This window comes from Myxocyprinus asiaticus, chromosome 2, assembly GCF_019703515.2.
Source record: "Myxocyprinus asiaticus isolate MX2 ecotype Aquarium Trade chromosome 2, UBuf_Myxa_2, whole genome shotgun sequence".
Taxonomy (NCBI): domain Eukaryota; kingdom Metazoa; phylum Chordata; class Actinopteri; order Cypriniformes; family Catostomidae; genus Myxocyprinus; species Myxocyprinus asiaticus.
In genome coordinates this window covers 11,934,036-11,958,500 of record NC_059345.1, presented here as the reverse complement: position 1 = coordinate 11,958,500, position 24,465 = coordinate 11,934,036, and the positions used below count along the sequence as shown (strand labels likewise).

At 37.8% G+C, this 24,465-nt stretch overlaps 2 protein-coding genes and 1 long non-coding RNA gene across 5 annotated transcripts in view; 1 reads left to right on the top strand and 2 right to left on the bottom strand.

Annotated features, from left to right (window-relative positions):
- LOC127415693 (zinc finger protein 821-like) overlaps window positions 1-6,995 on the bottom strand; it is a 28,689-nt gene extending 21,694 nt beyond the window's left edge. Inside the window, exon 1 of one of the 2 annotated variants that reach the window (XM_051654531.1) lies at window positions 6,550-6,995. Coding sequence is in view for 1 of the 2 variants with exons in the window: in XM_051654518.1 (XP_051510478.1) it covers window positions 6,563-6,602 (40 nt within the window). In the remaining variant the exon portion in view is untranslated. The remainder of the gene's footprint in view (window positions 1-6,549) is intronic. The other variant, XM_051654518.1, reaches the window with a different exon arrangement.
- A 190-nt stretch (window positions 6,996-7,185) lies between these two features.
- Window positions 7,186-15,126, bottom strand: LOC127415744 (uncharacterized). The gene is made up of 5 exons (XR_007892982.1): window positions 14,992-15,126; window positions 11,841-11,941; window positions 8,777-8,894; window positions 8,008-8,654; window positions 7,186-7,917 (listed from the first exon to the last, which is right to left on the bottom strand). It is a non-coding gene; the product is annotated as an uncharacterized LOC127415744 (long non-coding RNA).
- Window positions 14,417-24,465, top strand: part of LOC127415664 (AP-1 complex subunit gamma-1-like) — a 48,288-nt gene continuing 38,239 nt past the window's right edge. Inside the window, exon 1 of one of the 2 annotated variants that reach the window (XM_051654473.1) lies at window positions 14,417-14,535. The gene's annotated coding sequence lies outside the window, so the exon portion shown is untranslated. Of the gene's footprint in view, window positions 14,536-14,814; window positions 14,943-24,465 lie in introns of those variants that run through there. The other variant, XM_051654482.1, reaches the window with a different exon arrangement.

The following is a 24,465-nucleotide window of genomic DNA, read 5'->3' as shown; positions in this document are numbered from 1 at the left end:
AGCCCAGCTCCTGAAAAACAACCCCACACCATAATCCCTCCTCCACCAAACTTCACAGTTGGCACAATGCAGTCAGACAAGTACCGTTCTCCTGGCAACCGCCAAACCCAGACTCGTCCATCAGATTGCCAGATGGAGAAGCGTGATTCGTCACTCCAGAGAATGCGTCTCCACTGCTCTAGAGTCCAGTGGCGGCGTGCTTTACACCACTGCATCCGACGCTTTGCATTGCACTTGGTGATGTATGGCTTGGATGCAGCTGCTCGGCCATGGAAACCCATTCCATGAAGTTCTCTACGCACTGTTCTTGAGCTAATCTGAAGGCCACATGAACTTTGGAGGTCTGTAGCGACTGACTCTGCAGAAAGTTGGCGACCTCTGCGCACTATGCGCCTCAGCATCCGCTGACCCCGCTCTGTCATTTTACGTGGCCTACCACTTCGTGGTTGAGTTGCTGTCATTCCCAATCGCTTCCACTTTGTTATAATACCACTGACAGTTGACTGTGGAATATTTAGTAGTGAGGAAATTTCACGACTGGACTTGTTGCACAGGTGGCATCCTATCACAGTACCACGCTGGAATTCACTGAGCTCCTGAGAGCGGCCCATTCTTTCACAAATGTTTGTAGAAGCAGTCTGCATGCCTAGGTGCTTCATTTTATACACCTGTGGCCATGGAAATGATTGGAACACCTGAATTCATTTATTTGGATGGGTGAGCGAATACTTTTGGCAATATAGTGTATGTTCTTTGCAATAAACAATTGCTACAACACAGTGCTGATTGGTTTAAATTGATTTGTTTGACCCTCATCGATTTAAAAATTAGTTCCCCCAACCTGAAATAATGTCTTTAAAATTCAAATATCATTAACATGTCATTTGCGTGCACCCCTACCTGCCCCTCAACCACCGTACATGTCCACCGGTGGTGGTTGGCTCTTAACCACATCAGTGATAAAAATTTTCCACTGCAACAGCCCTACTAGTATTGTTACATCTTGTTGATTTTAGTATCGACTTACAGTTGAAGTCAGAAGTTTACATACACTTAGGTTGAAGTCATTTAAAACTCATTTTTTAACCACTCCACAGATTTAATATTAGAAAACTATAGTTTTGGCAAGTCGTTTAGGACATCTACTTTGTGCATGACACAAGTAATTTTTCCAACAATTGTTTACAGACAGATTGTTTTAATTGACTATATCACAATTCCAGTGGGTCAGAAGTTTATTGTGCCTTTAAGCAGCTTGGAAAATTCCAGAAAATGATGTCAAGCCTTTGGACAATTAGCTTCTGATAGAAGTTGTACTGAATTGGAGGTATACCTGTGGATGTATTTTAAGGCATACCTTCAAACTCAAGTGCCTCGTTGCTTGAAATCATGGGAAAATCAAAAGAAATCAGCCAAGACCTCAGAAAAAAAAATTGTGGACCTCCACAAGTCTGGTTCATACTTGGGTGCAATTTCCAAATGCCTGAAGGTACCACATTCATCTGTACAAACAATAGTACCCAAGTATAAACACCATGGGACCACGCAGCCATCATACAACTCAGGAAGGAGACGCATTCTGTCTCCTACAGATGAACGTAGTTTTGTGCGAAAAGTGCAAATTAATCCCAGAGCAAAGGACCTTGTGAAGATGCTGGAGGAAACAGGTAGACAAGTATCTATATCCACAGTAAAACTATTCCTATATCAACATAGTGATTCCCTCCAAATTCGAACACAAGTGATCACAGGAGACGCATTTAAGTGACCAGGTGTAAACAGCGAGGTGTCTCACCTGACCACATGTGATCGGATCACCCGAGATGCAGTGTAATACCAGGTGGAAACGGGTCAAAGTGTCCAATAACAGGACAGTTACTGAGATTAAACGAGTACTGTTCGGCTGGTCGTGTGATCATAACATGGCAGCCCCCATGAGGGAACCCTCTCCATTTAGATTTAAACAGTTTTTATAAGGTTACTGATATGACTACAGTCCTCATCTCATGTGAGTATTCAGGATTTTATACATATGTTTCAAAATTACAATTCATTTCTTTTGGAGTAAAACTTTTTTAATGAGGAAAAAAAGAGCAATCCTAATAGTGATGCTTGTCTTAGTCAGCACCACTAACTAGTGGCTCATTACAAACAATATATTGTTGTGAAGTTCAAACTGGACTTGAATTGGGGTTTGATTGTGTCCGGTGGTTTTCCCAAGAACCTTGTTTTTGAACTTCAGAAAGCTTAAGTCCATTTGAGCTCAGACCGTTTCTGGAATGACTCCACCACATGTTGTTTTCTGTTGTGAAACAGACAACCGATTTAATATTTTACCTCTAGTTCCCAAAGGTTGTCAAGTGTTCCCTTTGCAAGCATTTTACTTCCCTAGCATCCTCGTGACAGTTTCAAACTGACACCTTAAAACATGCTTGGACCCATCGACAAGGGATGAACATTTGCATAAAAGAAGAGAGTTCTTCATGTTTAACTATGAACGGCTACAACAGGCCGCCTCTACAGTAGTCAGCCAGTGATTGATGTAAGAGTTACCCATCCCCCATTGCCAGTTATGTCTGTACATCTGTCTCTCCACCCTCCCTCTGTCTTCTCCCTTCCATCCACCCTCCCTTATCCCCCCCGTATGTGCCATTGTGATGTTATCTCTGCGTCTGTCTGTCTGTAGGCAGGAGGTGACGCAGTGTCTGACTAAATCCAGACAAAGAGACAAACTCATCACGAGAGAAAGGGTAAAGTCAGTGATGGGGGTGGGAACAAAACAGACAAAAAGAGGGCCAAAACTTCACTGGAACACCAAACAATGAGCGTGCTCCTGAATCCTGAGAAGCTACCCCTCTCTCACAACCCTTTAAAAGCCCCTGCCAACCCCAAAAGGTAAAAACAAACTACAAGAACAGAAAACATTGGAAACAGCACAAGACATTTTGGAGTGGGACTAGGGGCCTTGCACCCTATCTGAGTGCTCTGTCTAGGTTCTTGGGGTGAAGGAATGGTTGTAGACAGACATCTGATAACCCAGACAACCAATTCAGCTCTCACTTTTCCTGATTGACAAAAGGGGTATTCCAGACATGATGGAAGAACAATCTCAGTTGTCTACTTTCCCACAGGGAGCCCATATTAGTACGCAATAAAAATACAACAAAGTTGTAAATTTTACTGTCCTGGATATATCTAAAAAATGATAAATAAATGTACTAATTCCAACAGAGAAAAAGGTTATGGAAAAATTTTTACAATAACATTTCAGTCCTTGAATTTCAACAGCTCTGGAGATCTTTAACTTTAAGACACAGTATTTGCTACAAAGTGAACTAGCTTCAAAAATCTTAATATATTACGAAACATTTGCAATAGAAACAAGCTTCTTGAAAGTTTTTGTGTGTGTGTGTTGAGTCAGGGAACACCTATTTACATTAAAATATGTGCAACTAATTTTATTTATTACTAATTATAAAGAGATATATTTCAAAACCATTTATGGAGATATATGTAAAAAAAAAAAAAAAAAAAAATGTAAATACCGTATTAGTATTTTACTGCCAAGAATGTTCACAATCGGGATGGCATTACAGAATAGACTTGTGTCCTTTAAAGGGGTAGTACACCCAAATATGAAAATTCTCTAATAATTTACTCACCTTCCTGCCATTCCAGATGTGAAAGACTTTCTGTCTTCTGCTGAACACAAACAATGATTTTTAGAAGAATATCTCAGCTCTGTAGGTCCATACAATGCAAGTGAACTTTGAAGCTTCAAAAAGCACATAAAGGCATAATCAGTAAGACTCCAGTGGTTTAATTCAGGTCTTCTGAAGCTATTTGATAAGTGTGGGTGAGAAACAAATCGATATTTAAGTCCTTTTTACTACAAAATTTCCTCCCTGCCCAGTGGTTGGCGATATGCATGCATGAAGAACGAAATTGCCAAAAACAAAAGAAGAATAATGTGAAAGTGAAAGAGGAGATTTATAGTAAAAAAGGACTTAAATATTGATCTGTTTCTCAATCACACTTATCATATATCTTCTGAAGACACTGATTTAACCACTGGAGTCTTATTGATTAATTTTATGCTGCCTTTATCTCCTTTTTGGAGCTACCAAGTTCTGGCCACTATTCACTTGCATTAAATGGACCTACAGAGCATCTAGGACGGCATGCGTGTGAGTAAATGATGAGAGAATTATCTTCTTTGGGTAACTATCCCTTTAAGAGCTAAATAAAGAGAGTGAAGCATTAGTAGTCAATTATATAATAATAATACATGATTGCAGAGCTTCAAAATATACATTGTTGGAAAACTTCCTCTGACACAAGACAGTGTTGGCTCATCTCTAACAAGAAATAAACACATTCAGAAGGTGAACTGAACATGGGTGAGATGGTGGGTGACCATGACCTTAACCTCCATGTGGTTATGAAGTCATTAAAACAAAAAGCAAAAATCTCCTTATATAAGTGAGCACAGTGATATGTTTGTACATTGTGCATTACTACAACAATGAATGGGGATATGAGTAAACTACTGAAGAACACTGAATTGATCTCTAACATGGATTGTTTTTCTAGCATCTTAAAAATAAGGCAATTTAAGAAACTGATTGTTCTTAATCAAAATAAACTGTTATTCAGTGTTGTGTTTGTTTTGCTGTGTTATATGTATATGCATGTGTATATATGCGTATATTTATGTTGCAGCGCTTTGGGTATGAGAAAAGTATATTACAAATAAATGTATTATTTAGTGCTATTATTAAAGACAGACAGACAGACAGACAGACAGATAGAGAGACAGACAGACAGACAGATAGGTAGGTAGACAGATAGACAGATAGAAAGACAGTTAGATAGACAGACAGACAGACAGATAGGTAGATAGAAAGACAGATAGACAGACAGACAGATAGGAAGATAGATAGACAGATAGAAAGACAGACAGACAGACACATAGATAGACAGACCGACAGATGATAGACAGATAGATAGACAGACAGACAGACAGATAGACAATTCTATTGTAAACTAGGGATGCAATGATGTAAAAATTTAGACAGATCCTGACAGCAGATAATCTGATGTTATGAACGATAACCGATATGATGGAAAAAATTATACATATACAGTATATTACTCTGTTTATTATTTTATATAAAACAACAGACACTAAAGTTCCAATCCAGAATTTTGTGGCATCACAAATTATAATTTACAGTGAACATTTAATGTTTAGTAAGCTACTTTTAAAACGTGACACAGAAAACTGTAATAACATGTTTCCAATATCGTCAAAATAAGACTGATGCCAATCGTTAAAATACTGCTAATATCAGCCAATGTACTTAATTTTTCAGTTAGAATTATGCAAATCATACAGACGGGTTACAATTCCCTGCAGATGACAGTCTATATTCAAAGATTATTCTTTATGTTTACACAGGCATATAAACCTCACTGAGTCTTCATAAATATAATTTGTCACGTTATCTGGAAAGTTTTGCAAGTAATGTGAGAGAATCACAAGAGTCAACAGAGATACAACAGAAACACATCTTTAGGGTTCATGTGTTTCAGGTTTAAAGGGATAGTTAACCCAAAAAGGAAAGTTCTCTCAACATTTGCTCACCCTCATGCCATCCCAGATGTGTTTCTTCTGCAGAACACAAATGAAGATTTTAAAAAAAATGTTTATATATATATATATATATATATATATATATATATATATATATATATATATATATATCAGCTCTGTTGGTCCATGCAAGCCAACAGGGTCTAAAACGTTTAAGCTCAAAAAAGCACATAAAGGCAGCGTAAAAGTAATCCATACGACTCCTGTGGTTTAATCCATGTCTTCGTAAGCGATATGATAGGTGTGAGTGAGAAACAGATCAATATTTAAGCCTTTTTTTTTTTTTTACTATAAAGCTCCACTTTCAATTTCCTCTTGTATTTTTTGCGAATCACATTCTTTGTGTATATCACCACCTACTGGGCAGGGAGGAGAATTTATAGTAAAAAGGACTTAAATATTGATCTGTTTCTCACTCACACCTATCATATCACTTACGAAGACATGGATTAAACCACAGGAGTCGTATGGATTATCTTTACGCTGCCTTTATGTGCTTTTTTGGACCTTCAAAGTGCTGGTCACCATTCACTTGCATTGTATGGACCAACAGAGCTGAGATATTCTTCTAAAAATCTTCGTTTGTGTTCAGCAGAAGAAAGAAAGTAACACATCTGGGATGGCATGAGGATGAGGATGAGTTTTTTTTTTTTTTTGGGTGAACTATCCCTTTAAGCAAGACTAAATATGAAGACTTAGTTTTAGATTAGATTAGGTTTTAAACAAGCTAATTTTGTGAAAAGTAACCTGCTGTTCTCGTACAGTAAAAATGCGGATGTACTGTAACACTTCATGAAACCAAACAACTTAATACCACATGTATCATGATGACTCGAGCTTCCTGCACGGCTATCTAACACTTACTGGTGGTAAATTAAAAGTGTTTACAATACCTGAGATACCTACAATTCACTTTGAAAGGGTTGGTCTGTTTTCGTCTTGACATATTAAGCCGCACTCCGAGATGGAATAAGTCGAATCTCTTCTTTGATCCGACTGATGTGAAGATGTGCCTTTGGCCAATCCAGAGATAGGTGAATTAAATCAGCCTCTTCTGAGAGATCATGTAAACAATCCAGCAAACAAAATGCTCTAAACGCGCAGAACTGAAAGACGGCTACATTGGCCAGCCCAATTGGGATCAGTTAACTAAACGAGAATAAAGGGCTGATCTCGCTGTTGCTCGGCGATAAAACCGCATTCATGTCGATAGATGTCGGTTTGCAAACATAAGAGATCGGAATAAGATGTGCGGAATTGACGTGTGATCCTGCGCCACTGTAGCCGGGCACTGCAGAGACTCTCCGCCGACATGCATTTCAAGCGATGTAGTGAGAAGAATGGCTGCTGTTTCTATTAAAAACAACAAACATTCTAAATGGCGAAACACCAATATTCCTACAGGGGGCGCTCGGCGGCTCACAACACTCCCCATTGAGCTATACTGCTATACATTGAGCTATAGCTCCCCATTGAGCTATACTGAAATCTTAGGAGGTTTTTGGTCTCTCTAGAGCAGTGGTTCTCAACCAGGGGGCCGGGACCCACTAGGGGGCAAGTATGCTTTGGACCTCTAATACAAGCTATTGACACCCAATATAACAGAATTGACTAATATTTGGGGCAGTGGTGGCTCAGCAGTTAAGGTTCTGGGTTATTGATCAAAAGATCAGGGGTTCAAGCCCCAGCACCACCAAGATGCCACTGTTGGGCCCTTGAGCAAGGCCCTTGACCCTATCTGCTCCAGGAGCCATGTATCATGGCTGACCCTGCACTCTGACCCCCAGCTTAGCTGGGATATGTGGACAAAAAAAAAAAGAATTTCACTGTATATGTGTGATAAATAAATAAAACTATAATACACCACTTCTGCAAATGTTCATTACATTTAAGTCATAGTTTGGAACATTATTCTACTCACAATTAAGGGGACTTTAAGGGCTGGATATTGGGATAATATTTCCTTTGTGGCGTAGTGTTTTATGTAGTCTGTTCTGTCATTTCTTGTCCGTGCCATACAGTCTTCTAAAATGTTTATATTTGGTGTTCTCTTTGAGCATTCTGTTTTCATTTTCTCCAAGTGGACCCCAATGCAGTAATCATCTTCCCCCGATTCAGTCTACCCACAAAAACACATGTATGCATTTATGAACAGTACACCTTCATAAAATTATTAGTCCTAAAGATTATTCTTTTTGTGACACCTCTATAGACCTTGGCTTCTTCTGATACATGTCTTGGTTTCCAGATGGATCCTAAGTCTAAACAAACAAACAAACAAACGAAAAACACTCATTACATATTAAAAATATAAGTGTCCATTAAGGTGTCAAATCACGTGGCATGCTTACCTCTGCATTGGTTGCCTCCTTTTTAGTGTTGCATGTTTGTTGGACTCTTAATGAAATCATCTGGTTCTTTACTTTGCTGAATCTACTACGAACTTCATTTATCTCATTAATATCAACCAAGGGTGATCTTTCTTTTTTAATTAGTTTTTAAGCATGTCATGCCTTGACTCCTTAAATGAAAACAACAACAACACCAACAACAACAACAAAAGTTATTATTTTATGCTGAATATGTATCACATTCAAGATATCTGAGAACTAAGGTTTTATTAAACTGAAAGGCTCTTTAACATGTTCTTACATATCCTCTTCCAGTCTTGTCTCTTAAGAACTGGTATTTGGTAAAAGGGCTAAGCACACCTTGTTGTATTGTTCATTTGTTGGATACCTTAAATATGAGAAAAATAAAATAATTTGCCCTCTATCATGCTGTAAAATTATGCATTTACTGGATCTGATCAAAGAGTGCTTGAATTATTTTTGATCTCCATTTGCTCTGTCCTGTCGAAGAAAAGAAATCTCCATTCTCCTCATCAAGTCTTTTTTGTATTGCCATAGGAAAGTTTGGTAGCTGATAATTTGCTGGCCACCCTGTTTATGCAATGTGTTGTGTTGAGATTGACCCATGTGAAAAACCAAATGAAGTCCTTCAGAAAAGAATACAGAGAGGTTTATATTTGTATGTTACAAACACCAAAACATTTCAATTATTCTTTTGGTTATTGTAAAATTTTTCAGAGATAGTAATATCAAGATGCAGTAGACTTACTCATGATTGGTGTGTGCGGTCTTGGTAGGCATCTCAGTCCTGTAATCTTCATTTTAGGGAATATTTGCTATCATAGTTTCAGTTAGGTTTATTAAAGTGTCCCCATCAGTTTCATTCTCTGTTAAAACAACAGGAGTAAATAGGAGTAAAAGACGATCATGTCCACAGAATTGCTTTCTGCATATTATATTGGTGCACAGACACATATACTAGTATTTAGAAATGCAGTGTCACAAGAAAATCAAAAGATTTCCTTCCAGGTCTTTATGGTAAGATAACTCTTCCACTACTCCAAGGGCACACCAAGATGTTTCAGTTACTTTGTATGCATGTAGATGACTGTCAAATTTGAATGGAGTGAGTATTTTTCCAAACATGTACCACAAACCACTGTACCCATACATTGCCTTGATCTTGAGGAATATTGGAATTTCTTCAGTGTGTACAATGTCAATGTCTTTGCATTCGCCAGTTTTATAAGTTGTATTATTAACTGTGATGGAATTTGTTTTTGTAGAACTTCATTGGACAGAGATTTGCCAACCTTTGATTCCAATGTGGCCAAAACTAGAGAGGGCAGGGTGTTTGATGGGAATTCACAGGATCCTGAGGCATTGCACACTTCATGCCTAATGTTTTTATTCTAAGCTTGCTCCCAGCACTATCTCAGCTGGTGCCTTTTAGCTAGTGTTTTGGTGATGTTCTTGAAGTTGTAAACAACATAAGACACCTTCTTGAAATACTGGTGCTTTGCCTCAAAGAGCATCCAAGAAAAATTAACTAATGGGCCATTTTTCAGCATAAGGGGTAGTGTACTAAAAAAAAAAAATGCATTTTTGGAATCACACCAACAGGGAAGATTGAATGAAATGTTGTTAAAAATTCCGAAATGTTCTCCTCCAGATAAGGTATCCATTACCTTCTAACACCTGGGGCCATTATCACATCTACCACTTCTCGCAGTAAAAGGTAGCAGTTCCAATACTTGTTTGGAAGGACATAAGATCCAACCATCAGTGGTAGCAGTCGAAACAGTGTCCATGTTTCTGAAGCTTTTCCAGAGAGATGACCTCTGCTTCGCAACATTCTCTCAGCAAGATTTGGGGCTTGGATGTTTTGTCAAACAAAAATTAATTTCATTGTTCAGTTGAGCTAGGGTGAAGTGTTTATCTTGGATAAGCTGATGAAGAATCCACCTCAGAACATTAGGGATGACTCCCTCCAAAATGTCATGCATCATCACATCAGGTGAAAACAAGTGAGTTATCAATGTAGGAGCATGGTTAAGAGATGAGAAACAGCACTCTCTCAGCACACCATAAATAGCCCCACATGATCAGGATTTTCATGGACAGCTTGCAGGTGGTATTTGTAGTTAGTATTTGGCAGTGATATCTTCTTTTGTGGCCATGCGTGAGCTGAAAGATTGTCTGCTGATATGGTGACTATTGTGCCAAACAACAATCTGCTTTCCCCACCACATGACAGAGTCACTCCTTCAGTCTCAAAACACTTTACTTCTTTAATCAATGCTTGAAATAGATTGTTGTAGTTGGTAAGGTCTTCTTCAATAAACAGATGTCTGATTAAATAAGAAAGGTAGATATTCTCAAGATTTTATGTATATATCTTAACAATGTCTCCAAGTTTAAAATAAACAGCTGTCAGTTTATGTTTTCCCTTTTTAGAGCCTAAAGGGTTAACCTTGTCAAATTCATCAATGTAGAAATATAGATGTAGATCGGGTAAGGAAGAAAAATGACTACATTTGAACAGGTCTCCATCAGTGTAGTCCTCCATAACATCCGTTTTTTTAGGTGTTTCCTCTTGATTAAGCATTGCCCAATCTTTCAAAGACTGCAATCTTTCTCAGCGGAGCCTGGAAATGTGCACCATGTTGTTCTGTTTGATCCAGCGGAATTTGCAGTGGTGCAATGTATTCAAGCTGATCAAAAAATAATTATGTAGTTCATCAGTGTCAATCTGATGTTGTTGCTGAAGATGAAATCTCAGTATAATGAGTGATGAATTTTTGAAAGATGACTTGCAGGTTCTCCACAATACTGAACTGAACTGTGGCTGCAATGCAATGTTTCTCTCTTAATTTTAAAATGAACAGACAAAGATTGCGCTTCAGGTTTTGCAGTAAATCTTCTGTTCTAAACTCTCTGCAGTTGGTCAAGTCCACCACATTAGTGCTAGGACACTCCTCTTAAAAATCATCAAAGTCATCATTATGTTCTTCTGAGTTATTAACCTCATTATCACAAGCTTCCCTTTCTTCACCGTCCAATGAAAGAAGATCTCTATGTTTGCAATAAATATGTGATCTATAGGAACTGAAGGTTTTGTTAATTTTGCCACAACCATTCAATCCACATGTAAATTCAAATTTTGGGTCACTTTGGTGATAAAGGCCAATGTGTCGATGTGCGGTACTGGGGACAGTTAACCCTCCTATTGTGTTCGGGTCAAAGTTGACCCATTTCAAGTTAAAATATTTCATAAATATTATCCACTTTTTTTTTTTATTGGAACAAGGCTTCAAAACAGCTATATAAACACAACAAAACCAATGGTTATTTGATTTGATTTTTTTTTACAAATTTAAAAAAAGGTTAAATCTGTGGTGTTCCGGGTCAAAACTGACCTAGCAGAGAATATTAAAGTGTCTAGGTGGTTCTGTGGATGAAATTCTTGTTTGGGTTGAGTTTGATCCACAAAACTACCCAGAATGTTTTATTGCTGTATGCCATACTATTAAAAACCAATGTTCTCTGTGGGTCAGATTTTACCCTATTTTTGATGATTGGTTTGATGAGATTTTCAACAGCAAGGTAAATGTGGCCTTTGCACCACAAAATAAAAAAAGTAAATATAGACTTTGTGGTTATGAATTGATAAGTTAGTTATGAGGTAAAACGCTATATTGGGTAAAAAGAATTGTTTTGTGGTGAATAATAATTAAAAAATGGTCAAATTTGACCCGCAAACGCAAAAGGTACGTGCCCCTTTCTAGCACAATATGAGGGTTAAAGAAAGTGGGCATTTTTGTGGGATCAACCTTGTAGGGATGAACTTTGCAGTCAGCCAATCAGCCACATCTTGGATAGTCCACCGAATCACCTCTGTGCTCAGAATGTGGTGGTATCACATATCCAGTTCCTTTAGAGGGATACAAAATTAATCATGGTCATTAGAAAGTAGGCCTAATATCAAAAGATATTAATTAGCAGAGCTTCAGTCGTATTTATTTTTTTTTCTTGGACTAAAGTGTAGGTAACACACACACCTTAACTGTAATTATAAAAAATAAAAAATACATATAATAATAAAATAAATGATAATATAAACAAATCGTCTAACCGAAGGACTGCGACATAATCTGAAATGAAATGAGAATATTTGGGGGATTTATTTAGTTTTTTTCTGTATTGTTTGGAGGACTGTGGTGTAGGTCTACTCTCAGGGGCACCCCTGTGGTGCAGTGCAGTTTTTAACTGAAATTTGCAGTCAAGCGAAAAAGATGCCCGTAGTGCGCGTTTTGGTGGCACTCTGTGTGCATTTACCTAACATAGATACTTTATTTAGAGATTATGACATTTTGCTCACTAGATGGCATCATGGAGCTGTTCAGCTTGTAGTCCAAAAACCCCGAAAGAGAATTCGCCATGGGCTCTCTCGGGATTTTCCTATGGGTTTTTATAATGTGGTTTTTGAACTTATGAGAAAAAAATAAGGTCTGTGGTAAACATTACTTGACGAAACGTGGATGTTTTGTTCTACAACATAAATTACACACAGTCATACCGAAAACGGGAATTTTGAAGCCGTATTGTAATGTTTACCACAGACTTATTTAACACATAAATTCAAAACCCCCATTATAAAACCCATAGGAAAATCCAGAGGGAACCCATGGCGAATTAGACTTCCGGGTTCGCCTACAAACTGACGTCACGGCTGAACGCAGTTGCCCAATGGCTTCCTCCCAACTTAAAGGTATAGTTCACCCAAAAATGTAAATTCTCTCATCATTTACTCGCACTCATGCCATCCCAGATGTGTATGACTTTCTTTCTTCTGCTGAACACAAACAAAGATTTTTAGAAGAATATCTCAGCTCTGTAGGTCCATACAATGCAAGTGACCAAAACTTTGAATCTCCAAAACATAAAGGCAGAATAAAAGTAATCAATAAGACTCCAGTGGTTAAATCCATGTCTTGTGAAAAAGATATGATAGGTGTGGGTGAGAATCAGATCCATATTAAGTCCTTTTTACCATAAATCTCCATTTTCACTTTCTTCTTTTGTTTTTACTGGGCAGGGAGAATTTTTAGTAAAAAAGGACTTAATTTGGATCTGTTTCTCAACCACACCTATCATATTGCTTCTGATGATTACTTTTATGCTGCCTTTATATGCTTTCTAGTCACCATTCACTTGCATTGTATGCAAGTGTACAGAGCTGAGATATTTTTTCTAAAAACCTTAGTTTGTGTTCAGCAGAAAAAATAAAGTCATACACATCTGGGATTGCATAAGGGTGAGTAAATGATGAGAGCGGTTTCATTTTTGGTTGAACTATCCCTTGAATTATTCCTAATAATAATAATAATAATAATAATAATAATAAAACAATTCTCATATTTGTTATTATTATTCATAAATATATTATTCATGTGTTATATTTAAATTGTATATATCTTATTATATTTATTACATATAATTATATCTACATATAGTGTCAAGAAGTTGCAGCCTTTATTATAATCCAGAATTAGGAATTCTTAAAATTGGGATTCCTACATCCTTTCTATGACATCTCTGTAACTATAACAGTCAATGTTCATTTTTATTAATCTCAAACAAAATGGGATTTTGCAGGTGTTTTGAACAATAATTGTTATCTTTATTTATGACATGTTCCTGATTCATTTCAAATGCAGAACACACTGATTTGACTGATTATTTCCACTGGCCTGTGCTGTCAAACTTTGAATTTATACTGGAGGGACACACACACACACACACACACACACACACACACACACACACACACAACTCATTACGACACATTTTTGGAAAAATGTAGTGCCTAACGCCACTCCAAAATTACTCCTGGGTCCGAGTGAACGACCCCTGGCTTACTAAACGAAAACCAGTTCAGTGACTCCCAAAGGAAGTGCCACAACATTACATGCTGACGTCATCATTGACCGCCACGAGGTGACGTGCAGACCGCAGCACAGCTCTTTAGAGCAAATCATCCGCCGAATTGACACGTAGCCCAGCATTGAAATAAAGGTGCATGTTCTTCACTGACACACTATTTCACCAACTTCTTCAGCACATACATTTTAAATATATCGCTATTAAAAATCGGTAAAGTTTCACCTGTTTACATGCTGACACAGTGGAGGGTGGTTAGACCCTCTTAGCATCAGCGCTATTCAAGAATTAAACATCATCAGCGTCAATAGGACATCAGTCCCCGATCTTTGATTTCCGTTATCTTTATAACGCTTTTAAACACGGTTAATGACGTATAACAATGGCTTCCAGCATCATTTAGTATCAGATCAGAGCAGGTCGCACTTTCTCACATCCGCATTTCTTACACCTTGAAGTTCAGTGTAACCTTCCGCCTGCGGTAGAAGTGCTGAGGCTAGGACCGTCACCATTTTGAATGTCTGGCCCGTTCCTCCTTCCGTCGATTGAGAAGATTGCACTTGTTTTCTGGTATCATAACGGCTGGTGAGTGAGACATTATTCTAACCGTAAACCTTAACGACTTTGCACGCGACTGATGCGGCCCGGAGCTGTCAAGCTGCTCGGTTTTATGCGTATTTGGGAGGGTTGACGCTAGGCTGCATTGGAGGTAGAACACACAAGCTAAAGCACCGGGACGCTGTCACTCACTCGAGCGCTGGCAAACTGTTCCTCACTGTATATCCACGGGCAGTATGACGCTACCAGGCGTGTCCGCCGTGAAATACCAGTTAAACCACATCCTCTGAATGTACCAGTTGGTAGCCTGTAATGTAGGATATGAGCTGTGTGTATGTAATCCTTCGTCAGATCGACGCTCAGTTTGAGGCCTGACTGGATTCCAGTCATACACGCAGCGCTTCATTCACTGGCATAACACAGGACCTAAAGAGGTATTTGATTCAAATAACATTTCCACTAGTACTCTTTGAAAGTACTTACGTGCACACGTTTTTACCTCGGCTCACTGTTTATCCTTTAGCTTGGCACTGGAAGGTTTGGTCCAGAAACATCAAAGTCATCAACAGTCTTCTCGAATATTAAGGATTAAACGGTCAATGTGTGTGCATATAGTGTGCAGACGTAAACATTACGAGTATGAGGTTTGTTTAGTCACGAGTGCTTTCGATGGGACATGCTAAATCATTCTTATTGTTGGACTTGAAATGTAGGGTTAGTTAGGTATGTTTGTGCTTTCTCATATATAGTCTATTTATAATGTCTTTACATCCGTTTGGCTTGAGATGGAAATATGAATGGCGTGTTGGCATCTCTCTCCATTGTAATTGTGGAGTAAGGTTACAGAAATAAAGGAAGTGGCCGTCTGTAAACGTGTACCTTTCAAAGTCAGTCCTCCCAGTCCCTGCTTCAGTTTGCACGGTTACTGGATTATATTTGCATTCTCTGTCCACTCCAAGAGTGTCTGTGATTTCACTTTTGTTGGAAAAGGCCTTGCCGCCTCTGGTTCAGTTCCCACTTTCCCAACATACTTCTAACGAAGTACTCATACTTTGCAACTTTCACCCCCTGAGTTCTCAGGGAGTGGACGTGGTGCTTTACTTTAAAGGAATATTCCGGGTTCAATACAGGTTAAGCTCCATTGACAGCATTTGTGGCATAATATTGATTACCACAAAATATAAAATATAGACTTGTACCTCCTTTTCTTTAAAAAAGCAAAAATGTAGGGGGGACCTGGGTAGCTCAGCAAGTAAAGACGCTGAATACCACACCTGGAGTCACGAGTTCAAATCCAGGGCGTGCTGAGTGACTCCAGTCAGCCCGGTTGCTAGGGTGGGTAGAGTCACGTTGGGTTAACCTCCTCATGGTCGCCATAATGTGGTTCTCGCTCTCGGTGGGGCGCGTGGATGCCGTGGAGAATAACGTGGGCCTCCACAAGCGCTACGTCTCCACGGTAACACGCTCAACAAGCCACGTGATAAGATGCACGGATTGACGGTCTCAGACGCGGAGGCAACTGAGATTCGTTCTCCGCCACCCGGATTGAGGCGAGTCACTACGCCACCACGAGGACTTGGAGCGCATTGGGAATCGGGCATTCCAAATTGGGGAGAAAAAAAAAAAGCACAAATGTGGGTTCCAGTGATGCACTTGCAATGGAAGTGAATCTGTAAATGTTAAAATACACGCTGTTTTAAAAGTATAGCCACAAGACGTAAACAAAATACATGTTAACATTAGTTTGTGGTAAATTCGCTTGCCAGCCTTTTCTGTGTAAAGTTATGTCCACTTTGTTGCCATGAAGTAAACCACGCAGTAAACCATGTAATCCTACACAAAAAAAATGAGCATGATATAAACAAATTTACAGCTCGAGTAATACAGGGCTTTTAACAGAAAATGTATTTTAACTGCTTTTATAGAATTGTACGCTTTGTGTTTCTGCCATTTTACTCCCCCAAAATTGGCTCCATTCACTTCCATTGTAAGTGCCACACTCTAACCTTGATTTTTGCTTTTTTAAAAGAAAAGGACGAGTCGAAATGAATTTGTGGTTATCAACTTTATGCCATACATGCTGGCGATTGAGCTTAAACATTATTCATTCACCCCAAAATTAAAATATTCTCATCATTTAGTCGCCTTCATGCCACCACATAATGCAATTGAACAGGGTCCATAACTTTGTAGCTCAAAAGAGTGCATAAAGGCAGCATAAAAGTAATCAATTCGACTCCAGTGGTTAAATCCGTATATTCAGAAGTGACACGTGTGTGTGAGAAACAGTCCATTTTTGACTGTAAATCACCAATTTCAAACTGCCGTCTTAAGTGCTCTTCTCTCCTAAGAGTTCTTCTGTTGTCTTTGGCGATTCACATTCTTTGTGCATCTCTCCACCTACTGGGCAGAGAGGAGAATTTAAAGTATAAAAGTACTTAAATATTGATCTGTTTCTCACCCACACCTATCATAGCACTTCTGAAGATATAGGTTGAACCACTGGAGTCTTTTATGCTACCTTTGTGCTTTTTGGACCTTTAAAGTTTTGGACCCTGTTGACTTGCATTGTGTGGACCTACAGAGACCTGTTCAGCAGAAGAAAGAAAGTCATACACATCTAGGATGGGATGAGGGTGAATAAAATATGAGAATTTTCATTTTGGGATGAACGATCCCTTTAACTTGTACTGAACCCTGAATATTCCTTGAAACAATGGATATCCTGTTCTTTCAACTGATTTGGTGAGGGTGTTTCCAATTAGTTTATACCTCTACACAGAGAAACTTGAAAGTCACCTCCTTGTGGGGGTTGGGTCTCTTTTTTTATTTATTTATTTATTTTTTGGTGCTCTTCTCCTGGTTGCTAAGCACAGCTTCCATGTGATCATCCCTGTCCCTCTGAAGGCAGGTGTTAGATGAAACGGCTTAGTGTCGTAGAAACAAGAGATATGATAATATTGTGCCTTGTAACCTGAACTTGTCTTTCCCGGGCTCACATTTGAAAATATTAAGACAAATAATAAAAAAAGTGAAAGGTTACACAAAAATAAATGCTCCCATTATCATAACATTGGCATGATGGCATATAGCAACACCTAACACTTAGTCATTGGATTATCATGTTTTTATTCCAAATTAGGACATATGCAAATGTTGTTGGAACAGCTGCTTTTTGTGTGTGGAAGTGGGTTCTTGTTTCATTTACCTAAATACACTCTGATGATCCAATTGTTTGAATCAGTTTGTAACAGCAGTTATAAACTCTTTACATTCCCATCTGCTAGGGCTGAACGATTTGGACAAAAAAAAATGTAATAGCGATTATTTTGAAAAGCGTTGCGATTGTGATTTGAACTGCGAATGATAAACAAAAGTGAATGATTTTAACAAAAAAATAAAAAAATAACATTTTATATGTTTTGCCCATGCTCTACTGCCAACCGGAAAGGCTGTTCCATACGGTTCTAAAAAGTGTATTCACGCTTGCGTCTTAAAAATGCACAATTTTATGCAACACTAGCGCCACTGAATGGAATTGCAAAAATAAACGAAGCTTTCTGAAAACACCCCTCGCCTGCTTGGTCCCGCCACCAACTCACGCCATTGAGTAATGTTGTTGCTTCCTTGTAGTTGCTTCTGCATTATAAGCTGAGAAAGAAAAAAGTATTTTAATGCTGAAAAAGTTACATAATTCAGCTTTAATAAAATGATGAAACAGAGGAGACAATACAACAATAATTATTTGGGCGTAGAACTAAAGGAACTGAAGAAAGCAACTGTTTGTAGTTGAGTTGACAACATCCTTTTAATGCAGTGAAATGCTCTCATCTTCCCTACTGTTCACAAAAATCTGGTGTCACTGGGTTATTTTAGATTTGTATAGTAAATTGTAGCAGCCAAACCTGTGAAATTACGCAAAGAGAATCTTTAGAGCTTTAAACATAATGCATTTAGCGCACGTTTGCACACCGAACCAAACTTGGCACATCTGTCACTCGGGGCACCAGATAGATAGAATTTGTGTGTATCGAGCACAGAACAGGTCTGAAATCACTGAAAACACTTGTGACCCTGTTTAAATGTATGAAAGCACTACATGCAACAGCAGACTGCATGTTCAGACTATTTATTTATTTATTTAAAGGGCTAGTTCACCCCAAAATGTAAATTGTATCATCATTTACTCACCCTCATGCCTGATCTTTAAAAATGCTACATATCACCCTCAGGTCTGAAACCTACCATGATCTCTTACATCATCAACAAATGGCAAACTGAATGGGATCAATGCATTACAGACCAATTGCGTGAAATCAACCCTGTAGTGGGTAAAAGATGCATCTTTAATTTCAGTAATCGCTGGGATCAGATCATTTACACCCATTGCCGAATAGGACATTCCAGACTACGATTCCAGTTCCTCTTAATGGTTCCAGTAACAATTCATGTAAATCTTTTAGTACTTTTTCTTTTTTTTTTTAAGAATTATTTAGAAATGAGAAATGCAATTTCTGCTGTCTGTTACCAAATAAAGATCATTTCGGATTTGTACAGAGCAGATATAACCAATCAAAATTAAATTTAATACAGTTCTTGTAAAAGGTGTATTTGCAGACTTTTTAGAGACATAATTACAATCCAATAATAGATCCTTACTCTATTTTAAATAAAGAAATCTAAACCAACACACAATGTGATGGCATATTTCATTAGTTCATTTATTATTTTATAAAATTCCACTTATTACAAAACATTTGTATCTTTAATTATACATTGTCATATGAACAATCAGTCACTAACTGCACTGCTTGATTTAATAGAGACACAGTTCATCATTAAATAAACAGTAACGGTTCCAGAGACGGTTTAGTCTGTGTTTTGTAGCCTAATGTTGCACTTGAGGCTTGTGAGACTTCAACAGTTCTTATTTAATTTCGAGTTGGACATTCATAACTTGCACATCAGTATAAGATTACTTGTATACTGGAAGCGCTGTGTTTCGCGCTGTTGATTCAAAAGAACCGGCTCCTTTGAATAATTATTTCGGGAATCGAACTGTACCGGAAGCGCATATGTTTCACGCTGTATAAAGAGCCGTCTCGAGACTCGTTCGATTGGGAATTAAATACACTGGTAGAACTGTGTGTTTTTACGCTGCAGAGTCAGTAAAGGGCAGCGCTGCTGGAAACACTGTCAGAGTATTTGAGGACCGTGTTCCAGCCATATCGGCGGAAAATTGCACGCTGGAGAACCGTTAACGGAACCAGAGGTCACAAAGATCATGCGATTCCGGTATCTTTTTAAAGAATGGAACCGGTTCTGAACAAGAACCTGTTCTCGGTTCCCAACCTTATTCCAGACTCACACATGTGTTCTTAATATCAGACGAAGATCCACCATTATGCACTGCGTGCCAGAATCCACTATCCTTGAAAAAAATTATTTATTGGATTGTGCTGGATTTATTTCTTAAGAGGAAATTATTTTACTCCGCAAACACTTTTGAAGAGATTTTTAACAAAGTCAACCCTGAATCAGTTTGAGTTCTTATCGATAATAACATGTAAAACCGTGCGTTTTTTTTTTTTTTTTTTTTAAAAACACTCTACCTTTTAATATTTTTTAACTTGTTTTTCGCCATGAAATTAGCCTTGGAAGCTGGCATGGCGTAAAATCACTAAATAACTAACATCACCCTCATGGCATCCCAGATGTGATTAGGGCTATGCAATATGGACAAAAAAATATCTTGATAATTTCTTGACAGATATTGCAATTTCAAATTTTAATAATGATTTTGGCATTCATAAATGCATTTCAGGGTTAACTTGTGAAAATTAACTTCAACGGCAGTTGGTATCTCTTGTCGAGTGTTTGTATAATTTTTGGGACGTGGTACACGTGGGTACCATGCATGTACCATGTATAAATGATACGTGATGGTGTCAGTTATTTCTTGATGCCTTTGTGGGCTCCTCTTGTATGGTGTGCAGCTTGCAAATGCCTGAATATAGAGGTCTGCTCGGGGATAGATTTTTCAGGGTGATGTTAGTTATTTTTGCTCTTGCAAAAATGTACGATTTTGTCCCGCTTTCGCCCACAACTTTCACGTTTTGTCCGGCTCCCACCCACAAAAGCCTGCAGGTAGAGGTCTATGTGAATTATTCACTCCCACTCAGGCTATTTTTTCCAATTCCCACCCGTAAAAAAAACGGAGAGAGAGAAAACACTCTAAAATGGCCAAATATCAGATTTAAAGTCACAGCTTTCTGCGGTTTAGAAATCGCTTATGCTCACAACGCGATTTTATTGAAATTTCGATAAATTGTGCAGCCCTAATGTGTATGACTTTCTTCTGCTGAACACAAATGAAGATTTTTAGAAGAATATTTCAGCTCCATACAATGCAAGTGAATGGTGATCAGCACTTTAAAGCTCCAAAAAGCACTCCAGTAGTTGAAATAATGTCTTTAAAGCAAAACGATTGCTTTGGGTGAGAAACAAATCAATATTTAAGTCCTTTTCACTATAATTATTTACACCCGGTTGCTCTTTAATGCACATCCACGAGGGGACTCAGTTCACGCTGCCTCTCTCGTGACGTGAGTGCGCCGGCATGTTCACTCGAGAACTGACGTGATACAACCGGAAGTGGCAGCCCTTGTGGTTCGATAATCGCACTGGGCCATATCGCGATTTTATTTCGATTAGTCACAAAACCCTACCGTCTGCCCGAATCTCCCCAAGTTTGCAGTTGTTTGATGCCTTATGCAAAATACACAAAAGTGAATACACAGTGGAACAATAATCTTACTATCCTGAGAGTAGGAAGTAAGGTCACTTAAGGCAGACCTTGGAGAAAATATTTAAGCCCCCAACAGCTTTTGAAGTATAAAGCTACCCTGCCTACTGTCACCTTAATCCCTCTTTTGTACCCAGTCTGTCCTCTAAGCAGTGAGGTGAACCCTGTACTATAAGCAGTTCCCATGTGTATTTTGGTGAAGTCTTTCATATTTTAATTTCTTTAGGCAAAGATTATGTGCTCGAATAAGCGGTTCTGCATTACTTGGAGCAGTGTAATTGAATGAAAGCTGATGTTCCTCTTGCTGTCAAAGTGGATGATAAAGCCTCATGTTTTAGTGGCTTGGTGTGTATAGTCAGACTTATTGAAATTCATGACAATGCATTCTTAATTCCTGTAAAGGTGAGTTCCTCATTCATTCAACTGTAAATGCTATGGCAATAGTGATGTCACAATAGTTAATGCTGAATCACTAATTGTATATACACGGCTATGGTTGTTGGTTGATGCGTAAAACCCATCTTGTATTCCTTTGGCATGCATACTGCCAGTTCTTTTTGAAAACAGGGAGAGTAGATCAGTGGCAAGAGCTGTTTCGGGAAGCACTTCCTTTTCTTGCAGTTGTTCCCTTGAGCGAGCTACCTAACCTATGGTGGTGGGAGGAAAAATAGTGTCAGTGATGCATCACGATTCTTTCGCCAACGATTCTGAATTGATTCTCAAAACATTCAGAATTGATTCAGAGTTCAGTTTAAACCGCGGCAGTGCAGTGGCGCACGCCAAAGACAAATGAGATGATAGAAACATAAACGCCCGATAGACACGCAAAAACTAATGCCAGGCGCACACAAGGCTGTTTGCAGACTAACAGAAGTATCACTAGCTGTTTGAGTCTGTGTATCAACCGCACAACCGTTCATGCCCGAGTGAAACTACGATCCCGAAATGCATTTACAAATACATGCACATGCTCGTGACTGTTATTGCACTGATTTGCATAGAATGGGATAAAACAGCTGAAAATCTGATACGTCTGATAACTCGTGTTTGAAATCCATCGTAGTGTGTGTGACGGGGTCACGATACCTGAGACTTCATGGTCGCAGTGCAAACAGATGGAAGAGTTCATATGAGATGCTTGATAAATGTCTAAGGTAACAATCCCGCTATTTAAACCGCTTTACCTGTGCTGGTGTGGAGAGAAGCTGACATCTGCACAATCACAGAAGCAGATAACACATCCTAGACCAGAAACTTGTGGTTATAGTTTAAATTAAAATAAACAGGCTAAGTATAGATTAACTTTAATTAAATACTATTACATTTTTTTATTAACAATGCATTAAACAAAAAAATTTATTTTAATATAATAAGTATATAATAGTGTTTATGTAATGTGACTCATTCTGATTTTTGAAAATAGCTGTTCAATTAAAAGCTAAAAGGGAAAATAAGTTCATATCTATCTGAGTGAGTGTATTATTACATATCTTTTACTTATTTTAATAATTAATTTTTATTTTATTTTTACTCTTATTTCTTGTTCTTGGTTTTAAAATAGTTTTTTTTAATCTTATTTTCTTTATAATTTTGTATGTGAAGCACTTTAACATTCAAATGTGCTATATAAATAAAGTTGCATCGCCTATTGATAAAAAAATTGGAGGACAAGATGCATTGTGATGCATCGAGAATCGTTTTGTAATTGAATCGTTACCCTTTGAATCGTAATCGAATCGTGAGGCCAGTGAAGATTCACACCTCTGCTAACCAACATCACATCTAGGAGTTACCGGTAGCTTTCATCTTCCCTGTGCTGTGCAAAGCTTGTTACAGGAGGCAGAGTGGGACTTGGAAAAATAATTTTCTTGCAATTCTTCTGAAGTCTATCCATCATACTTTTTTTTTTTTTGTCCTCTTTATTGTTTCCCAGGGTAAATTTTTCTTCCTTAGTAGCACATAAGTTTGGCATTTCTTCGTAAAATGTCTTTTTCGTCTTTCTTTAGGCACAGCTTGACATATGAAAAGGGCTTCCTTTGGTTCTAAATGAAGTCCTTTTCAAAATAGTTTGTGATGGATGTTTAGTCTTTTAAAAGGCTAACAATGGTGATACAGTGTCTTAGTAATGCCAGCCAAATTTTGATAAGAGCTCCACTCAAACTGTGAGCACAGAACAGGTCTGAAACCACTAGGGCTTGGTATCGATACAGATTTCCCGATTCTGATTTGCAAGCTCTCGCTTCGATTGCGATTCTATATTGATTCATTTGGGTATATTTCATTTATAATGTCCCTGAAATTCTCTCCCAGCTAATGCTGTAAATTATAAAGGGGACCTTCTTACTAGGTACATTGCGATTACTATTAATTATATTTTATTCATTTTTCCATTTTATGCACATTTTAGAATTTAAAAAATGAACAAATCAATTTAATCAATAAATATGATATTGCATATATTATATTTTGCTATGTTTATTGTTTAATTGCATAATATGTCATATTTACAAGTATTTACATTAATTTGTTGAACATGTTAAAACTGGTAATTGGCTCTAAAACTGTGTGGCATAATGATTGTTGTACCATAACTTTTATTTCTATCACTTGACCATGCACTTACAGTGCTCAATGCAGCAGGATTATTGTAGTTTTTGTTTTTATTGTGTTTTGTGTGTTGGTTTTAAATTTAAGTTTTTTTTAATGGTGCATAAATAGTTTTTATTTCGTTTGTAATTTTTTGAAAATGCCCATTTTTAGTTTTTATTTAGCTTTATTAGTTTTATTTTTTATCCGTTATAACACCACTAAATCTTATCAGTAACACTTTACAATAAGGTTGTATTTGTTAACATTAGTTAACTTATCTTAGTTAAAATGAACTAACAATGAACAACACTTACAGCACTAATTCATCTTGGTTCATTTTAATTCCAACATATACTAGCATATTTTTAACATTTAAAAGTTGAATATATTATATCTGTTAACATTAATGCATTATAAACTAACTGCAATGAACAATTGTAAATGTATAAATTAACACTGACCAAGAATTATAAATGCTTTCAAAAATATTGTTCTTTGTAAATTCATGACATCTAATAGGGATGTGCCAGGATGGTCGACCAGTCGATTAGTCATCCAACAAC